We start from the raw sequence: 18,841 nt of genomic DNA, 5'->3' as shown, positions 1-18,841 counted from the left end.
CCTTGAACCAACCTTGGCTCTCCTTCTAGGTAGGAGAAAAAAAATCTTCATAATATCTTTGATTATCTGAATTCTGAAATCACTATGAATTTGAAATCCTGTGTTTCAAATGTATACGCATTGGACTCCTTCATGAGCCAAACACATCTACACATCCTTTCCCATAAATGTACCATATTCTTTTTCCTGAGACTTTGCTTACAGCATTCCCTACAATTGGAATACCTTTCCCAACCTTGTTGAAACTATATTATCTATCCATCATAGTTTTACCTAAATCCTGAGTTTTCCATGTAACCTTCCTTGGTTGTCACATGCAAGTAACCCCTTTCACCTCTCAAAATACTTTCAGTTTGTATTGTTGCTTGCGATGCACATTATGAATGGCTTGTATTCTGATGGATTTGTTAATTCACATAAATGTATTAACGGATCCATCATAGTGTGTGTGTGTGTGTATGTGTGTGTGTGTGCATGTGTGTGTGTATGTGTATCTTGGCTTGCCATGTTTTAAGCCACTCAGTAAAATTATTTTGTATTTCTCCATCCTACATTGTATAAAGTGTACAAAATAGGACACAATAAAAGCTAATAGGTAAAACCAAGGATTTTAGGATATCCAGTTTTAAATGTATACACAGCAGTAGGTTATCCATAGACAGAGAGCACCACTAATACTACAAGTTATCAATAAAGTAAACACCTAACACCCAATGGATAAGATTAGCTATTATACAAAGGCACTTGAGGGAAAAAAGAAAAAAAATGTTTCTTAAGTCAAAAGCATTCCCAAAGGAAAAATACGAGTGGGTGGTCAAACTGGAAATTTAGAAAAATAGAGAGAAAAAGTTGAGGATGCCAGTCCAAACGGTCTGGTCCTGGTAAGCAGAGATAACTATGAAGAAGAAAGGCACATACTGGTGCCTTTTAACATTGAATCACATAACCTATACCACTTTCTCATTACATAATCACTAAGTAATCTTCTGACTATAACTTATCATTAAGATTTTACTATAAAGAAATAATGGACCTAATCACTTGTATTTCTTTTGGTTTATCTAACAGTCTCTTTCGAACTTAGCATAAGCTCATTCCTTCCTGAAAGACAGAATCTCTGTGTGCTATTAAAACCAAGTTTCTGGGCCTGTAGATCTAAGAAACAGCCATAAATTAAGCTATGGTGTATTCATCAAGGTAAATAACACTTCTAATTTCTTCTACTATCACACCCTTCTAATTTCTACTATAATATTCTAGCTACTATACTTTCATCTACTAAAGTTTTAAAAATAGACTGTCTGAAGTGACTTGTCATGATTCTTTATTCTAATGATTCTGAGGTACCTTCCACCCTACCTGAGCAGCTTGCTCTGCCTGTGTCTGGCTGAGCTGGGTTTGCAAAGTGCTAATGAGTTCCTCCTTCTCTTGGAGCTGTTTCTTCATCATTAAAAATTCTTCCATCTCTGTTGAACTCTTAGCAAACTGAAGACATAGAAGAAAAAAATATTTAAGCAAAAGAATTGGCACTCTTAATTCTTGGACCTCCCTTTCTCATTTGCCCTAAATACCTACCAATATCCTTCTAATTTCTGCTTAACACTGAAGGGAATTGATGTACTGTGTTTTTTTTTTTTAATTATCAAAATTATTTGTCAGAGGAAAACAGAAACAATAGCAGCAGTTGTTCAATTTCTCTGAATCCTCACATAGAACCAGACAGTACAACTAGATAATAAAATCAAAAACCCATGGACAATATTAACAATAAATTAGGAAGGTAGTACTACAAACCCCAAAATACAAGTAGGCAGAGACAAGCCACCAAAAGACTCTGGTATTAGAGTCTGTACAACAGGAAGAAGGCAGTGACAGAGCAACATCTGATGGCCTTGAGAACAGGAAAACCTCCAAATAGCCAGTAAATTCTTATTGGAAAGCACAGTTGGCCAATCTTAGAACAACAGCTTAAATTGGCAGGGCTTTCCCATTCTCCAATACTGGCTGAATGCAAGGGGTCCACAGAAAAAAGGACAAAAGTGCTAGAACAATCTGGCCCAGCTGAAGTCTCAAAACTAACTCATCAGGGCTGCCTTCCAAGACACCGACTGCACCAAGAAAAGACTTCTAGGTGTGAAATAGAAATTAAACAGAATAGGGATAACAGAAATAGAAGACAAAGGGCTATACACGTGTTATAATATTCATTATCAACTATGATATATTCATATATCAATTCATGTGGCTATCAAGGGCTTGAAATATGCTTAATGTAAATGAGAAATTTATTAATATTAGTTAATTTTAATTAACTTAAGTATAAATTATTTTTCCATTAAATACAATTGTGTTTTGATATGATTATATTTCACTTCACTTGTTGCATCACATAATATACTGCTGAATTGTTGTGCAAGTAATAAGTGTGCATGTTGCTCCTAGTGTTAACAATAAACATACCAGCTATCTAGCCAGTGGCAATGGATTGATTCCATTTAAATAATTTTTTTCCTACACACCTATGTGATGTGTTTATTAGAATACTTTATGCAGAGAGCATGAATAACAGTTGATACCTATGTAAATCATAATTGGTAATTAAAATATAAATACTTATTTTTATTGAATTATTTTTCTAGTTCAAAAATAAGTATAGACACACTTAAGTTTAAAATAAAGGTGTACTACCGATGCATAGTTCATTCCTTTTTATTTCTAAGTAGTATTCCATTGTGTGTTTAAATATTCTCCTGTTGATAGACATGTTGTTTCTAGTTTTTGGTTTCACAAGTAAAGCTGCTATGAACACGCATATACAAGTCTTTATGTGGACATGTGCTTTCATTTCTCAGAGATGTAGCTTTAAAGCTGATATGCTTTTCAAAGTCAAATTAACGATTCTAAATAATTAACCAGTTTCTAAACGTGGATGCAAATATTAAAGGAAAATGATGTTTCAGCACTCAGTTCAGTTATTAGAAAGTTTCTATTTATGTATGGAACAACTTGAGTATATGAATCTATTTTCTCAACTGGAAATTTTATGAAATCTAAACACAGATGAAGTATTTCCAATGAAAGTTTAGCATCCAAATTGATATATAATATAAAATACACACCAAATTTCAGACTTAGTGCAGAAAAAAGATTATAAATTTACACAAAAATAATTTTATATTAATGTTAAAAGTATATTTTTAATAAATTGAACTAAATGAAATATATTGTTAAAATTAAGTTTACCTGTTTCTTCTTTACCTTTTGTAATGTAGCTGCTAAAAAATTTAAAATTATACACATGACACATATTATATTACTACTGAGCCAATTTGGTATAGACCAGAGTGAAGGGCAGGAAGAAGAAAGCCAGGAAATCTCAGAAATCCACCTGCCTTATCTTTGAACACAACACAAAAACAACAAAAGAAAAAAGTCTGTTAAATAAAAAAAGTTTTCCTGAATCAAACCTCCTTCTAAAAGTTTAGGAAAATTAATTTCACACAAAAATAAGAAACGTAAAATGATCAAGGTCAAATCCCATCCAAAGTTATTATTAAAAAAAAGAAAACTAAGGAGCAGGTGAGAAAAGCATATGATAGGCATGCTCAAAAAACAAATCGAGTATGGATACCAAAGGGGGAAGTGGGGATGGGATGGATTGTGAGATTGGGATTGACATATATACACTACTATGTATAAAATAGCTAACTAATGAGAACCGACTGTATAGCGTAGGGAACTCTACTCAGTGCTCTGTGGTGACCTAAATGGGAAGGAAATCCAAAAAAGAGGGGATATAAGTATACATATAGCTTATTCACTTTGCTGTAGAAACTAACACTACATTGTAAAGCAACTATACTCCAATAAAAGTAATTAATTTTTAAAAAATCAAAATTGCAATTTATTTCAACAGGTGTTAAAAAAATTAAGAAAATTATACAAGACATGAAAGAATAAAATTAAAAAATGAGAATCAGAAAAACTCAGAAATGAGGTGACAGAATTCAGGAAAACTTTGATTCTTCTGAATCAAAATGAATTCTGAAAATTCATTTCAGAAAAGAACACAAAACAAGAAGGAACACAAAAGTAAATAAACATAGAATGCCTTAAATAAGAAAAAAAAAGAAGAAACTTTTGAAAATGAAGAGGTAAAAAGGAACCAAAAGTGACAAAATGGAAGATAATCAAAGATAGAACATATGGATAATAGAAGTCCCCAAAGAAGAAAACAGACTAAATACTACAGCTATATAATTCAAGAAAACTCTTGTGAAATAAAAATGTGCAAAACCAAATATTGAAAAAGCATACTGGGTATCTACAAATACCAACCATGGATGACAAACACCAATGCACAGTCTAGTAAAATTACTAGACTTAGTGGGGAAGGAAGGAAGGGAGGGAAGAGAAGGAAAAGGAAAAAGGAAGGAAGGAAATTGATAGATTCATAGACAAATATTATAGAACTAATGTTATTAGTCATATAACAATCCATTGGGCTTTAGTGATTTGTTAACTTAATGATTATGAGGTGACTTATACCCCTACCTGTGTAGCTTGCTCTGCCTGTGCCTGGCTAAGCTGGGCTTGCAAACTGCTAATTAGTTCCTCCTTCTCCTGGAGTTCATGTTTTATCTTTTCTACTTCCATCTCTTCTTCTGTAGAACTCTTGTCATGCTGAAAACACAGGAGATAAAGTCATTTAAATAAAAGAATCTAATTTGCCCTATACAGCCATTTGATTATAGTGTTATCCAACTGATGGGAGCAAAAAATAACACCTGACCTAACAACAAGGAAGGAATCTTAGAGTTTTCCAGTTTCAGTATGGCCAAGTAGTTCCTATTAAAACCATCCTCCCTCAGATAACCACTATAAACTGGACAATATAGAAAAACAGCTATCTGAAAATGCTGGAGAGCAACCAAAAGCAGGAAGATACCAGAGGGGAGTCAATACTTGGAAGAAATGGCACCATGTTTCCCATTTTTATAGTTTTTAGTCTGAGGACAAAACCAGTCAGTGACATACAGGACTAAAACATAACAGAAAACTCAGTCTCACTGCCTTGAAGAACAAGAGGACAGAATTCAGGAAAACACAGCTGCTAAGTGAGGGGCAAAGCATCATAAAAGAGACAGTGGCAGGAAGGGGGGAGGAATTCAAATATTTCAATAATCTATTTTTTCCCAAAATCTCTTCCTTCGACTGAACCAGATTCTACCTCCCATCTGAAGTCACCACCAGCCCCTAGCCCCCAAAATGAACCTAGCCTGCTTATTGGAACCACACAGAATAATTTTACACTTTCTTCCACATAATAGTCAAGTATCTGAGGATTGCCATCATTTCTTGAACTACGCTTTCCAGAGACTATCAAGCTCTGTCATGGGTATACAATAGTTAAAGAGCTGCTGTGACTGATTGCTGGAACTTAGAAATCATTTAATCCAATGCTTTTATTTAAAACAGAGGAAGGAAATGAAGCTACAAGATGATAATTTGTTTAAGGTCTCAGAGCTTTAAAAAAAAAAAAGAAGGCAGAGTATAAAATGGATGATTTAAAAATCTAACAACATAGCAAAGGGAAAAGTTAAAAGAAACAAAGCCACATGGGGAGAGACAGGTTGGTGCTACCACAGCAAGGGGGAAGAAAGAATAATGAGAGGAAAAAAACAAAAAGTAAGAAAAGAAGAATCAAAATGAATACATCAGTTGAGAAGAGTAAGAGAAGCTTCTAAAATAAGCTTTGAGAAGTTAAATAAGGCTATCAATTAAGGAAAAGTAATATCTTCTGAGCATTACACCCAGGAAGGAAAGACGAACCACAGTACTAGTGAGCTAACTAGTGACCCCAAAGGTTGTGCCTAGAGAATTGATTAAAATCTCATTTCCCAAGAACTAAAATCATTGTGAATAAGAATACCAGTGGGTCAAAAACTAAAACAGGATGAAATCTAAGAAAAAATTAAAAGGTTTCTTATGTAGAGTTACATCTAAGCCAACTGGTAATGTGTACTGTGATGTGCTGGCCTCTCTGTATTCTATACCAAACTCTCCAAACAACTGAAGTTTCTTGTTCTCTAACTAGCTGGCTGAATGTGAATATTTGGGGTTTAACCATAGAGGAAAGGTAATAATAAGTATTAGGACAATGCTCTATTCCTCAAAAGGCATAGGCACTTTCCTCACTCCTCTCTCCATCCCCAACCTTGAACGATTTGTTGGTGGCAGGCATAAACCTACAAAGCATCACTTAGAGGAGCCCAAAGTAATCTAGCTCATTAAGCCACAATGCATGAAACTTTAATATACTATTATGTGGCCATAAAGACAAAGAATATTCTGTATCAAGTCACTGAACTAAAGAATTTCAGAGGTGGGAGAAACCTTAGAGTTCACCTAGTTTAATCTTCTAACTAAAGATAAAACTCCTCCAAAAGCTATGTGCCTCTCCTACTTAAATGCCTCAATTTAATTTTTTTTCTTCCTGTTAGCCTTTTTAACTCCCTGAAAGTCTAGGTCACAACTAATATTTAATTTCCATATGTTCTGTTGGCCTTTTATTCTGTGTTTGGCCCACAGCCCAGCTAGACTGCAAGCTCAAAAAGAAAGGACAGTATTGGGGACTTCCCTGGTGGTCCAGTGGCTAAGACACTGAGCTCACAATGGAGGGGGCCTGGGTTCGATCCCTGGTCAGGGAACTAGATCCCACATGTCACAACTAAGAGTTTGCATGCCACAACTAAAGATCCTGCATGCCGCAAATAAAAGATCCCACATGCCACAACGAAGATCCCATGTGCTGCAACTAAGACCCAGCACAGCCAAATAAATAAATAAAATTTTTTTTTTTAAAAAAGGACTGCACTGGGCTTCCCTGGTGGCGCAGTGGTTGAGAGTCCGCCTGCCGATGCAGGGGACACGGGTTCGTGCCCTGGTCTGGGAAGATCCCACATGCCGTGGAGCGGCCAGGCCCGTGAGCCATGGCCGCTGAGCCTGCACATCTGGAGCTTGTGCTCCGCAACGGGAGAGGCCACAACAGTGAGAGGCCCGCGTACCGCAAGAAAAAAAAAAAAAGGACTGCATTTAGTGCTGTATTACTTTAGCTTCATAAATTTTTGTGATTAGTGAAGATCTGCTATAATGAGAGCCTTTTTCTACTCAGAAAATGTGTATTATACCCAGTCACCATACCTTGGAGAGTTGCTCCTCTGACTGAGGTTCTGTGGACAGAACAGTCCCTCCTTGTGCCTTCATCTCTTCTATGTGTTTATTCAAAGAAGTTAATTTGGCCTTAGCATGAAGTTTTAGTTTTTTAATTTTGTTATCAGCAGCTTTTCTTTCTTCCTGTCAGAGAACAATGATGGTAAATACACAAATGCTTATTCATCACTTATCCAGCATATAACAAGTTATTCTCAGTAGGCATCATCTTGGACTAGTAGGGAAATCAGATTCTCTAATAATCTAAGTGAAGAAAAAAATCAAAGTGACTGTTATGTCTTTTATCAAGTGCTTGGCAAGGAAGGACAATGGTACCTGTAGAATTTCATCCTTCTGCTGTAGTTGAGCATCCTTCTGTCCAATGATTTCTTTTAGTTCCTGCACCAACTGCTCTGCATAAGCCAGGCGCTCCAGAACATCCTCTTGTGTTCTATCATTAAATTCCATGTCAGATTCTTGGGGTAATTCCTGGTATTTGGACAAAAAGTTGCCAATTTACAAGGGAAAAGGTATCAGCTTCCAAACAGGAGGTCCTTCATTGTAACTTTATCTTATGTCCTGTCCAACTCATATCCTTACTTAAGAAATCTTTCCAAGGAGATGAGAACCCAGGGGCACGGTATGGGTTGGAGGAAAGGAGGAGCCTTAGTTGTCAAGAATGGGGCTTGGCTTATGTAAATCTTGTAGCCTAGTGGTAAAATTCCCGGGGACTGAATGCCCTGGGCTGTGGAAGTCCTCCAGAGATGTTGGTTGGATATTATTATAAGAGTTGTTTGGAGGGGCTGAGAGTTGTGGAAAAGGGCGTGTGGAGGATGGTGGAGGGTGGAGGAGGGGGAATGCGTAGGGAGGGGGAGCAAAGTGAGCATGTGTGTACACTGTAAGGCGTCTAAGGCTGTGCAGGGATGGACAGGGACACGCTCATACTTACCTGGCAGAGGAAATAAAAATTTTAAAAATTTTAAATTTTAAAAAGAAATCTTTCCAATAATAACTACCCAATATTAGTTATTACCCAATATTATTATTAACCAATAATTATTATCATAGCCATTGCAATATATATTAAGTATTTTGTAAATGTTAACTATTTTACAAACATTATCTCATTTACAGTCTTATCATACTAATTTTACCAAAGAGAAAAATAAAGGGAAGCAAAGATCACAAAACATTTAGTGGAAGAGCTCAAAATTTAAAATTAAGAGAGTAGTTGAATAAAATTCTCTTAATCACCAGGGAATACTGCTTGTCTTTCAAGAAAGTCAAAGGACTTTTTTTGAGTCCTATGTGACCTTCAAAAAATACAATACAGACTATAAGAGAAGTGATAGATGAATTTACAATAGCAAACAGATGGTCTGAAACCCAAAAGGTGCTCCAGTTCCACCATTTGTTGTTTCAAACCTTTCCTATGAAACAGGAATACATATCTGAGGAGTTAAAATAATCTAGCACTAAGTAAGCCCCAGGGGGACAAATGAGGACAATCTTTCTAATCTCATCCAGGACTTGATTCCCATTACTGTGTCTCACAGGCTACAAACTTACAGGAAAAGGATAATTTACAAAGTCTCAATATTTTTCTTAATCTTCTCTTCCACCTAGCACAAGGAAGGCTGCTCACACCCTTCTACCTTAAATTCTTGTCCTCAGAAGAACACGGAACATATTTCTCATTAGTTTAATTCAGAACAGAGCTACTCACAGGTTCTAAGGAAGCCCTCATATTCTCATCAGTTTCATCTCCTGATAATTCATGCAAAACAACATTTGCTAATCCTGACAATCGGCTCAGCATTTCTGCAAGAAAAGAAAACATAAGAATCAGTCAGATACATGCTTCTCCTATGATGGTAACTATCATTTATAAGTTAAATAAGAAAACTGTGCATGTGATATATATTAGACACAGACTACATCAGGATGATGTCTTTAAAAAGGCATTTCAGTATGTACACTGTAGTCAAACACTGTTCTTTTCAGTGACAACTACACAGAGATTTTAATCACCATCACTAATGTTTTAAAAATGAAATACATAATTGTTTAGTGGAAAATAATACACCTTACAGGTTATCTTTAATGCCTTTTCTTTCATCATAATTTCATTGGCAAACATGGAGTTCTAACTATTCCTTCCCCTGCCAGACTATTATTCACTTCTGATCTGTCATATACACCCCATAGTTCAGCAAAATTTTTCTTTTTTTTTTTGCGGTACGCGGGCCTCTCACTGTTGTGGCCTCTCCCGTTGCGGAGCACAGGCTCCGGACACGCAGCCTCAGCGGCCATGGCTCACGGGCCCAGCCGCGGGGCATGTGGGATCTTCCCAGACCGGGGCACGAACCCATGTCTCCTGCATCGGCAGGCGGACTCTCAACTACTGCGCCACCAGGGAAGCCCCAAATTTTTCTTTTTTATGTGCCTCATGAACCTGTTCTTTCAGGAAGCTTTCTCAGTAAACCATGTGGTTTCACTAAAATTTAAATGTAATCCTTGTTCAAAACATATAGCATTAAATGCATACATTAGAAAAAAAGGAAGAATGACTAAAATCAGTAACCTACGCTTCTTCTGTAGGAAATTTGAAAAAGAAGAGCAAATCAAAACAAATTTAAGCAGAAAAAAGAAAATTAATATTAGGGCAGAAATTAATAAAATTGAAAATAGAAAAATAAAGAAAATCGGCAAAACTAAAAGTTGATTCTTTGAAAACATGAATAAAATACATAAAGCTTGGTCAGACTGACAAACAAAAAGAGAGAAGACACAAATTGTCAATATCAGATATGAAACAGGAGAGAGACATCACTACTGACCTACCATACGTTAAAAAGTAATAAAGGAACACTACAAATAACTCTATACCCATAAATTCATCAACATAGATGAAACAGGCCAATTCCTTGAAAGATAACAAGCCACCAAAACTCACTCAACTCACCTGAATACACACACACACACACACACACACACACACACACACACACTCACACACATGCAAGCACACATACCATTTCTCTCTCTTCCTTTTTCCTTCATTATTTATTTAATCATTCATTCAGATCAGTGTCACTTGCTAGTCCACAAACTCCTTAAAAGTGAGAATATTAATGTTTTGATAGGAAAAATCAAAATAAACTGGATTATCATAGCATTATTATAAGCAATTATGCTGAGTGACAAAATATTATTCGGCTTTTAAAATCCTCAGCAGGAAGAAATGTAAAAGCTATTGCACAAAATAAGCACTTGAATAAAACTAGTCTCTGCTATAGTTTTCTTCCACTCAGTAACAGTGTTTAGGGCAGCCATGGTCATTAATTAAGAAATGGCAAGACCTTTGTTTCTATAACAGGTTACTTAGATAAGCAGCATATAGCATTTGGAAAAGACGTGTGAAACAGGAAAGGAAGAGAAAACCACTAGGAGGGCAACATAGGACCATATAAAATTACATATATAATTACTGAAAGGGAAACACAAAGTCATATATAAGTGCATAGCGACATAATAATCAGTCACTCATCAGGTTATGAGACTCACAACTACAGTCAGCTAAAAAACAAACAAAACTCACCAGGACACAGACTCTAAACTTTCTTTTTAGCTCTACACATTCAATTTTCTATAGTAATCATTAAAGAAGGAAATGAACACTATAACTAAAGAGTCTTTTTTAGGCACAGAAATGTGTACTAATCAAATAGTCATAACAGAACCTAACATATCAAGCAGAAGCACTTTATCTTCAAATTTTTCAGACTATGTTGGGAATAAGCAAAAGGAAAGAAAAAAAAAAACAACCGATAGGACTCTGAGAAGATGGTAATAGCAGATAGCATAGCTTTTGGATCTTCCTAAATTCCCACATAAAAACAGACAAAGCAATTAGATAACAAAATTAAAAACCCATGGACAGCCTTTACCAAAACGAACAAGCAAACAAATAAAATGAGGCAAAGTTTCCCACAAACTCCAAAATAAACATGGATATAGAAAAAACACCAAAAGCCACAAGATCTGTGTATCACTGTTGTCCATGCAGGAGGAATAAAGGGAAGCAAAGGGTAGCAGAATGTGCCACTCACTCCAAAATATGTCACTTGGCAGAAGGATTATTTTGGGCTAAAGCACTTGAAAAACAGCAGGTACAAGTAGGGTGTGCTGATCTCCCATTTTTCTCCCTGAAAGGAAGAGATAAAACATCCATATGGAAGATGTTCTCTCTCTACCAGGAAGAAAAGTAATATTGTTGTCTCCAGGGATGGGAGCTGAAGCCAAAAGAAATCTGTAAAAACAAACCTTGTAAACTAACACTTATCTCCCAAGTCATTGCTCTATGATTAATGACCTCCTTCTGTTGTCTCATTTTCACAATTTACTACTGTTTGACCAACTCATTGTACAGATGTTAGATTCTAACTGCTTCTTTGGGTCTTCATTTCCTTATAAGGGCTCCCATGCCACATAAAGCTGATATTAAATAAATCTGTATGCTTTTCTCCTGTTAATCTTTCCTATATCAATTTAATTCGCAGACCTAGCCAAAAACCCTTAGAGAACAGAGGCAAAATTTTATCTCCCCTATAGAAACTGTAAGAGCACAACAGACCTAATACCAAGAGAACCACAAAAAATCCAGTGGGTATTCACTGGAAAATGTGTCCAGCCAATTCAAGAACAGTAGTTGGAAAAGGGAAATGCATCCCCACTCCAACAACAAGTAAGTACAAGAAACCTGCAAGGTCTGAAGTGCCTAAGGCAGCGCAGGCCACATTAATTCTCCAACCGATGAGCCAGGGATCTTTTTCAGAATAGGGCCTCCACTGAGGAGAATTTTCTGAGAAAAATTTGAAAATCAAGTCCTTACCTTTCAATAATTACTTTAAAAGTAAATGGATTAAATTTTCCAATCAAAAGACATCGTGGCTGAATGGATTAAAAGAACAAGATCCAACTATATGCTGTCCACAAGAGACTCACTTGATCTCTAATGATAACACACAGGCTGAAAGTGAAGGGATAGAAAAAGATATGCCATGAAAATAGTAACCAAAAGAAAGCAGGGGTAGCTGTACTTATAACAGACAAAAAAGACTTCAAGTAAAAAACTGACCAAGAGACAGAGAAGGTGTTTATATAATGACAGGGGAGATCAATTATTACATAACAGGATATGAACTTGTAAGTCTATAACAGGATATAACACTTGTGAATATATATGCACCCAAAATTAAAGCACCTAATTATATTTAGCAAATTTTAACAGAATTGAAGGGAGAAACAGGTAGCAATACCATAACAGTAGGAGACTTCAATATCCCACTTTCAACAATGGATAAATCATCCAGACACAAAAGCAATAAGGAAACACTGGACTTGAACAACACGTTATACAGAAAAGACCTAACAAACATATATAGAGCATTCCATCCAACAGCAGTAGAACATGCACTTTTTTCGAGTGCATATGTAACATTCTTTAGGATAGATCATATGTTGGACCACAAAACAAGTCTTAACAATCTTAAGAAGACTGAAATCACATTGAGTATCATTTCTTAACACAATGGCATGAAACTAGAAATCAATAACAAGAGGAAAAATTGAAAATGCACAAACGTGAAAATTAACACACTCTGAAAAAAACAACAGGTCGAAGAAGAAATCAAAAGGGAAATCAAAAACTATCTTGAGGCAGATGAAAATGAAAACATGACATATCAAAACTTATGGGATGTAGGTCTAAGAGGGAAGTTTTTTTGTTTGTTTTTTTATTATTATTATTTTAACATCTTTACTGGAGTATAATTGCTTTACAATGGTGTGGTATTTTCTGCTTTAAAACAAAGTGAATCAGCTATACATATACATATAACACCATATCTCTTCCCTCTTGCGTCTCCCTCCCATCCTCCCCATCCCACCGCTCTAGGTGGTCACAAAGCCCCAAGCTGATCTCCCTGTGCTATGTGGCTGCTTTCCACTAGCTATCTATTTTACGTTTGGTAGTGTATGTATGTCCATGCCACTCTCTCACTTCATCCCAGCTTACCCTACCCCCTCCCCGTGTCCTCAAGTCCATTTTCTATGTCTGCGTCTTTATTCCTGTCCTGCCCCTAGGTTCTTCAGAACCTTTTTTTTTTTTTTAGATTCCATATATATGTGTTAGCATACAGAATTTGTTTTTCTCTTTCTGACTTACTTCATTCTGTATGACAGACTCTAGGTCCATCCATCTCACTACAAATAACTCAATTTCATTTCTTTTTATGGCTGAGTATTATCCCATTGTATATATGTGTCACATCTTCTTTATCCATTCATCTGTCAATGGACACTTAGGTTGCTTCCATGTCCTGGCTCTTGTAAACAGAGATGCAATGAACATTGTGGTATATGACTCTTTTTGAATTATGGTTTTCTCAGGGTATATGCCCAGTAGTGGGATTGCTGGGTTGTATGGTAGTTCTACTTTTAGTTTTTTAAGGAACCTCCATACTGTTCTCCATAGTGGCTGTATCAATTTACATTCCTACCAGCAGTGCAAGAGGGTTCCCTTTGCTCCACACCCTCTCCAGCATTTATTGTTTGTAGATTTTTAAATGATGGTCATTCTGACTGGTGTGAGGTGACACCTCATTGTAGTTTTGATTTGCATTTCTCTAATGATCAGTGATGTTGAGCATCCTTTCATGTGTTTGTTGGCAATCTGTATATCTTCTTTGGAGAAATGTCTATTTAGGTCTTCTGCCCATTTTTGGATTGGGTTGTTTGTTTTTTTGTTATGGAGCTGCATGAGCTGCTTGTAAATTTTGGAGATTAATCCTTTGTCAGTTGTTTCATTTGCAAATATTTTCTCCCATTCTGAGGGTTGTCTTTTGGTCTTGTTTATGGTTTCCTTTGCTGTGCAAAAGCTTTGAAGTTTCATTAGGTCCCATTTGTTTATTTTTGTTTTTATTTCCATTTCTCTAGGAGGTGGGTCAGAAAGGATCTTGCTGTGATTTATGTCATAGAGTGTTCTGCCTATGTTTTCCTCTAAGAGTTTGATAGTTTCTGGCCTTACATTTAGGTCTTTAATCCATTTTGAGCCTATTTTTGTGTATGGTGTTAGGGAGTGATCTAATCTCATATTTTTACATGTACCTGTCCAGTTTTCCCAGCACCACTTATTGAAGAGGCTGTCCTTTGTCCACTGGACATTCCTGCCACCTTTATCAAAGATAAGGTGTCCATATGTGCGTGAGTTTATCTCTGGGCTTTCTATCCTGTTCCATTGATCTATCTTTCTGTTTTTGTGTCAGTACCATACTGTCTTGATTACTGTAGCTTTTTAGTATAGTCTGAAGTCAGGGAGCCTGATTCCTCCAGCTCCGTTTTTCATTTTCAAGATTGCTTTGGCTATTCAGGGTCTTTTGTGTTTCCATACAAATTGTGAAATTTTTTGTTCTAGTTCTGTGAAAAATGCCAGTGGTAGTTTGATAGGGATTGCATTGAATCTATAGATTGCTTTGGGTAGTAGTCATTTTCACAATGTTGATTCTTCCAATCCAAGAACATGGTATATCTCTCCATCTATTTGTATCATCTTTAATTTCTTTCATCAGTGTCTTATACTTTTCTGCATACAGGTCTTTTGTCTTCTTAGGTAGGTTTATTCCTAGATATTTTATTCTTTTTGTTGCAACGGTAAATGGGAGTGTTTTCTTGATTTCACTTTCAGATTTTTCACCATTAGTATATAGGAATGCCAGAGATTTCTGTGCATTAATTTTGTATCCTGCCACTTTACCAAATTCATTGATTAGCTCTAGTAGTTTTCTGGTAGTATCTTTAGGATTCTCTATGTATAGTATCATGTCATCTGCAAACAGTGACAGCTTTACTTCTTCTTTTCCAATTTGGATTCCTTTTATTTCTTTTTCTTCTCTGATTGCTGTGGCTAAAACTTCCAAAATTATGTTGAATAAGAGTCGTGAGAGTGGACAACCTTGTCTTGTTCCTGATCTTAGAGGAAATGGTTTCAGTTTTTCACCACTGAGAATGATGTTGGCTGTGGGTTTGTCATATATGGCATTTATTATGTTTAGGTAAGTTCCCGAAGAGGGAATTTTATAGCAACAAATGCCAACCTTTAAGAAAAGAAATATCTCAAATAAACAATGTAACTTTACACCTTAAGGAACTAGAAAAAGAAGAACAAACTAAGCTGAAAGTTAGCAGAAGGAAGGAAATAACCAAGATCAGAGCAGAAATAAATGAACTGAAGAGTATAAAAATAATAGAAAAGATTGATGAAACTAAGTGATTTTCTATAAAGATAAAATTGACAAACTGTTAGGTATATCAACTAAGAAAGAAAGGAGAAAATTCAAATAAAAGTATATGTGAAAGAAAAAGAGGGGCTCTCCTGGTGGCACAGTGGTTAAGAATCCACCTGCCAATGCAGGAAGAACCCACATGCAGTGAAGCAACTAAGCCCATGTGCCACAACTACTGAAGCCTGAGCGCCTAGAGCCCATGCTCCACAACAAGAGAAACCACCACAATGAGAAGCCCATGCACCACAATGAAGAGTAGCCCCCACTTGCCGCAACTAGAGAAAGCCCACACACAGCAACAAAGACCCAACACAGCCAAAAATAAATACATAAAGAAAAGACAGTAAGATGGATATCACAGAAATACAAAGGATCATAAGAGACTACAATATACAATTATATGCCAAAAAATTGGATAACCTTGAAGAAATGGATAAATTTCTAGAAACACACAACCTACCAAGACTCATTCATGAAGAAATAGAAAATCTGAAGAGACCAATAACAGTAAGAAATGGTAATCAAAAACCTCTTAACAAAGAAATGTCCAGGACCTGGTGGCTTCACTGGTGAATTCTACCAAATGTTTAAAGAAGAATTAATGCCAATCCTTTTCAAACTCTTCCCAAAAATCAAAGAGGAGGGAACACTTTCAAATTCATCTTACAAGACTAGCGTTACCTGATAATGAATCCATACGAGGACACTACAGGAAGAGAAAATTACAGCCCTATGTCCCTGATGAACATAGATGCAAAAATTCTCAACAAAATACTAAAAGATCAAATTCAGCTTCACACTAGCAGGACCATACACCATGATCAGGTAGAATTTATTCCTTGGATACAAGGATGGTTCAACATCCACAAATCAATTAATGTGATACACCACATCAACAAAATGATGGATAAATATCATAAAATCATCTGAATAGATGCAGGAAAAGCATTTGACAAAATCCAACACTCTTTCATGATAAAAACTGAACAAATTAGATACAGATGGGATGTACCTCAACATAATAAGTTTACATACGACAAGACCACAGCTAACATCATACTCAATGGTGAAAAGCTGAAAGCTTTTCCTCTAAGATCAGAAACAAGACAAGGATGCCTATTCTCACCACTTCTACTCAGTATAGTACTGGAATTCCTAGGGAGAGTATTTAGGCAAGAAAAATAAATAAAAGCCATCCAAATCAGAAAGAAAGAAGTAAAATTGTCTCTGCAGAAGACATGATCTTACAAAGAGAAAACTCTAAAGAATCCACGAAAAGGCTGTTAAAACTAATAAATGAACTCAGTAAAGTCAAAGGATACAAAATAAGTATACAAAAGTTATTGTTTTTATACACTAACAATGAGCTAGCCAAAAAAATAATTAAGAAAACAAAACAAAACAAAACAAACCAAAAAAAGAAAACAACCCCATGTTTAATAGCACCAAAAATAATAATAAAGTACTTAGGAATAAATTTAACGAAGGAGGTGAAAGATCTGTGCACTGAAAACTATAAAACATTGGTGAAAGAGATTAAAGAAGACACAAATAAATACAACGATATCCTGTGTTCATGGATTAGAAGAGTTAATATTGTTAAAATGTACCTACCACTCAAAGTAATGTACAGAGTCAGCACAATCCTTATCAAAACTCCACTGGCTTTTTTCACAGAAATAGAAAAAAAAATCCTAAAATCATATAGAACCACAAAAGACCCTGAAAGGCCAAAGCAAGGAAGATCAATTCATCATCAAAGAAGGTGCCAAGTATAGACAACGAGTAAAGGACAGTCTATTCAATAAATGGTATTGGGAAAACTGGATATCCACATGCAGAAGAATAAAATTGGACCCTTATCTGACACCACATACAAAAATTAACTCCAACTTGGTTAAAAACTCGAACATAAGACCTGAACTGTAAAACTAGTGGAAGAAACACAGAAAAAAGGCTTCTCGACATTCGTGTGGGCAATTATTTCTTGGCTATGATCCCAAAAGTGCAGACAACAAAAGCAAAAATAGAAAAATGAGATTCCATCAAACTAAAAAGCTTCTGCATAGCAAAGGAAACAATGAAGAGACAAACTACGGAATGGAAGAAAATATTTGGAAACCACACACCTGATAAAGGATTAATATCCAAAATATATAAGTAACTCTAACAACTTAATAGCAAGAAAACAAATAACCCAATTTTTTAAATGGGCAAAGGATTTAGATAGACACTTCTCAAAAGAAGACATACAAATGGTCAACAGGTATATGATAAATGCTCAACATCACTAATCATCAAGAGAATGCAAATCAAAATCACAACATCACCTCACACCTGTTAGAAAGGCTATTATCAAAAAGACGAAAGATAACAAGTGTTGGCCAGGATGTGGAGAAAAAGGCATGCTTGAACACTGTTGGTGGGAATGTAAACTGGCATGGCCATTATGAAAAACATATGGAGGTTCTACAAAAAACTAAAAATAGAACTACCATCTGATCCAGCAATTCCACTTCTGGGTATATACCTAAAGGAAATGAAATTAGTATCTTGAGGAGATATCTGCACTCCCATGTTCACTGCAGCATTATTCACAACAGCTAAATTACAGAATCAACCTAAGTGTCCACTGACAAATGAATGGATAAAGAAAATGTATACAGTATATACACACAATGGAATATTATTCAGTCCTAAAAAAAATAAGGAAATCCTGCCATTTGTGAAAACATAGATGAACCTAGAGGACATTATGCGGAATGAAATAAGCCAGGTACAGAAAGACAAGTACTGCATGATCTCATCTATATATGGAATCTAAAAAAGTCAAACTCAAGGAAGCAGAGAGTAGAATAGTGATTGCCAGGTAGTAGAGGATAGGGGAAATGGGGAGATATTTGTTAAAGGGTACAAAATTTCAATTATGCCAGATGAATAATGTCTGGGAATCTAATGTACAGCATGGTGACTACAGGCAGTTTGCTAAGAGAGTAGATTTTAAATATTCTCACCTCCAAAAAAAAAAGGTAACTACATAAGATGATAAATATATTAATTAGCTTGACTGTGGTAATCATTTAACAATGTATACATATATCAATACATCACTAACACCTTAAATATATATATTTTTGTCAATTACACCTCAAAGAAGCTTAAAAAAATGATTAATATCTACTTCCAATATTGACACCTACTTAACAAAAATTAACGGGTAAGTATTAATTGCTAAATGAATGTAGAGCACCTAACAGTACAGCAGAGCACAAACCGTAGGTATA

At 35.7% G+C, this 18,841-nt stretch overlaps 1 protein-coding gene across 11 annotated transcripts in view; it reads right to left on the bottom strand.

Annotated features, from left to right (window-relative positions):
• The window catches only part of GOLGB1 (golgin B1), an 87,092-nt gene that overhangs the window by 59,238 nt on the left and 9,013 nt on the right, over positions 1-18,841 (bottom strand). For 9 of the 11 annotated variants that reach the window (XM_019922633.3, XM_019922634.3, XM_033855776.2 and 6 more), the window contains exons 2-6: positions 8,939-9,033; positions 7,549-7,701; positions 7,204-7,356; positions 4,555-4,683; positions 1,360-1,485 (exon numbers count right to left, since the gene is read on the bottom strand). In XM_019922633.3, the coding sequence (XP_019778192.2) occupies positions 1,360-1,485; positions 4,555-4,683; positions 7,204-7,356; positions 7,549-7,701; positions 8,939-9,031 (654 nt within the window). In that variant the 5' untranslated portion in view covers positions 9,032-9,033. The remainder of the gene's footprint in view (positions 1-1,359; positions 1,486-4,554; positions 4,684-7,203; positions 7,357-7,548; positions 7,702-8,938; positions 9,034-18,841) is intronic. The other 2 variants (XM_019922636.3, XM_019922639.3) reach the window with 1 other exon arrangement.

The sequence above is a fragment of the Tursiops truncatus genome, chromosome 4 (genome assembly GCF_011762595.2).
Source record: "Tursiops truncatus isolate mTurTru1 chromosome 4, mTurTru1.mat.Y, whole genome shotgun sequence".
NCBI classification, from domain to species: Eukaryota; Metazoa; Chordata; class Mammalia; order Artiodactyla; family Delphinidae; genus Tursiops; species Tursiops truncatus.
Note: the sequence above shows the minus strand (reverse complement) of the source record. Positions and strands in the feature narration are given on the sequence as shown.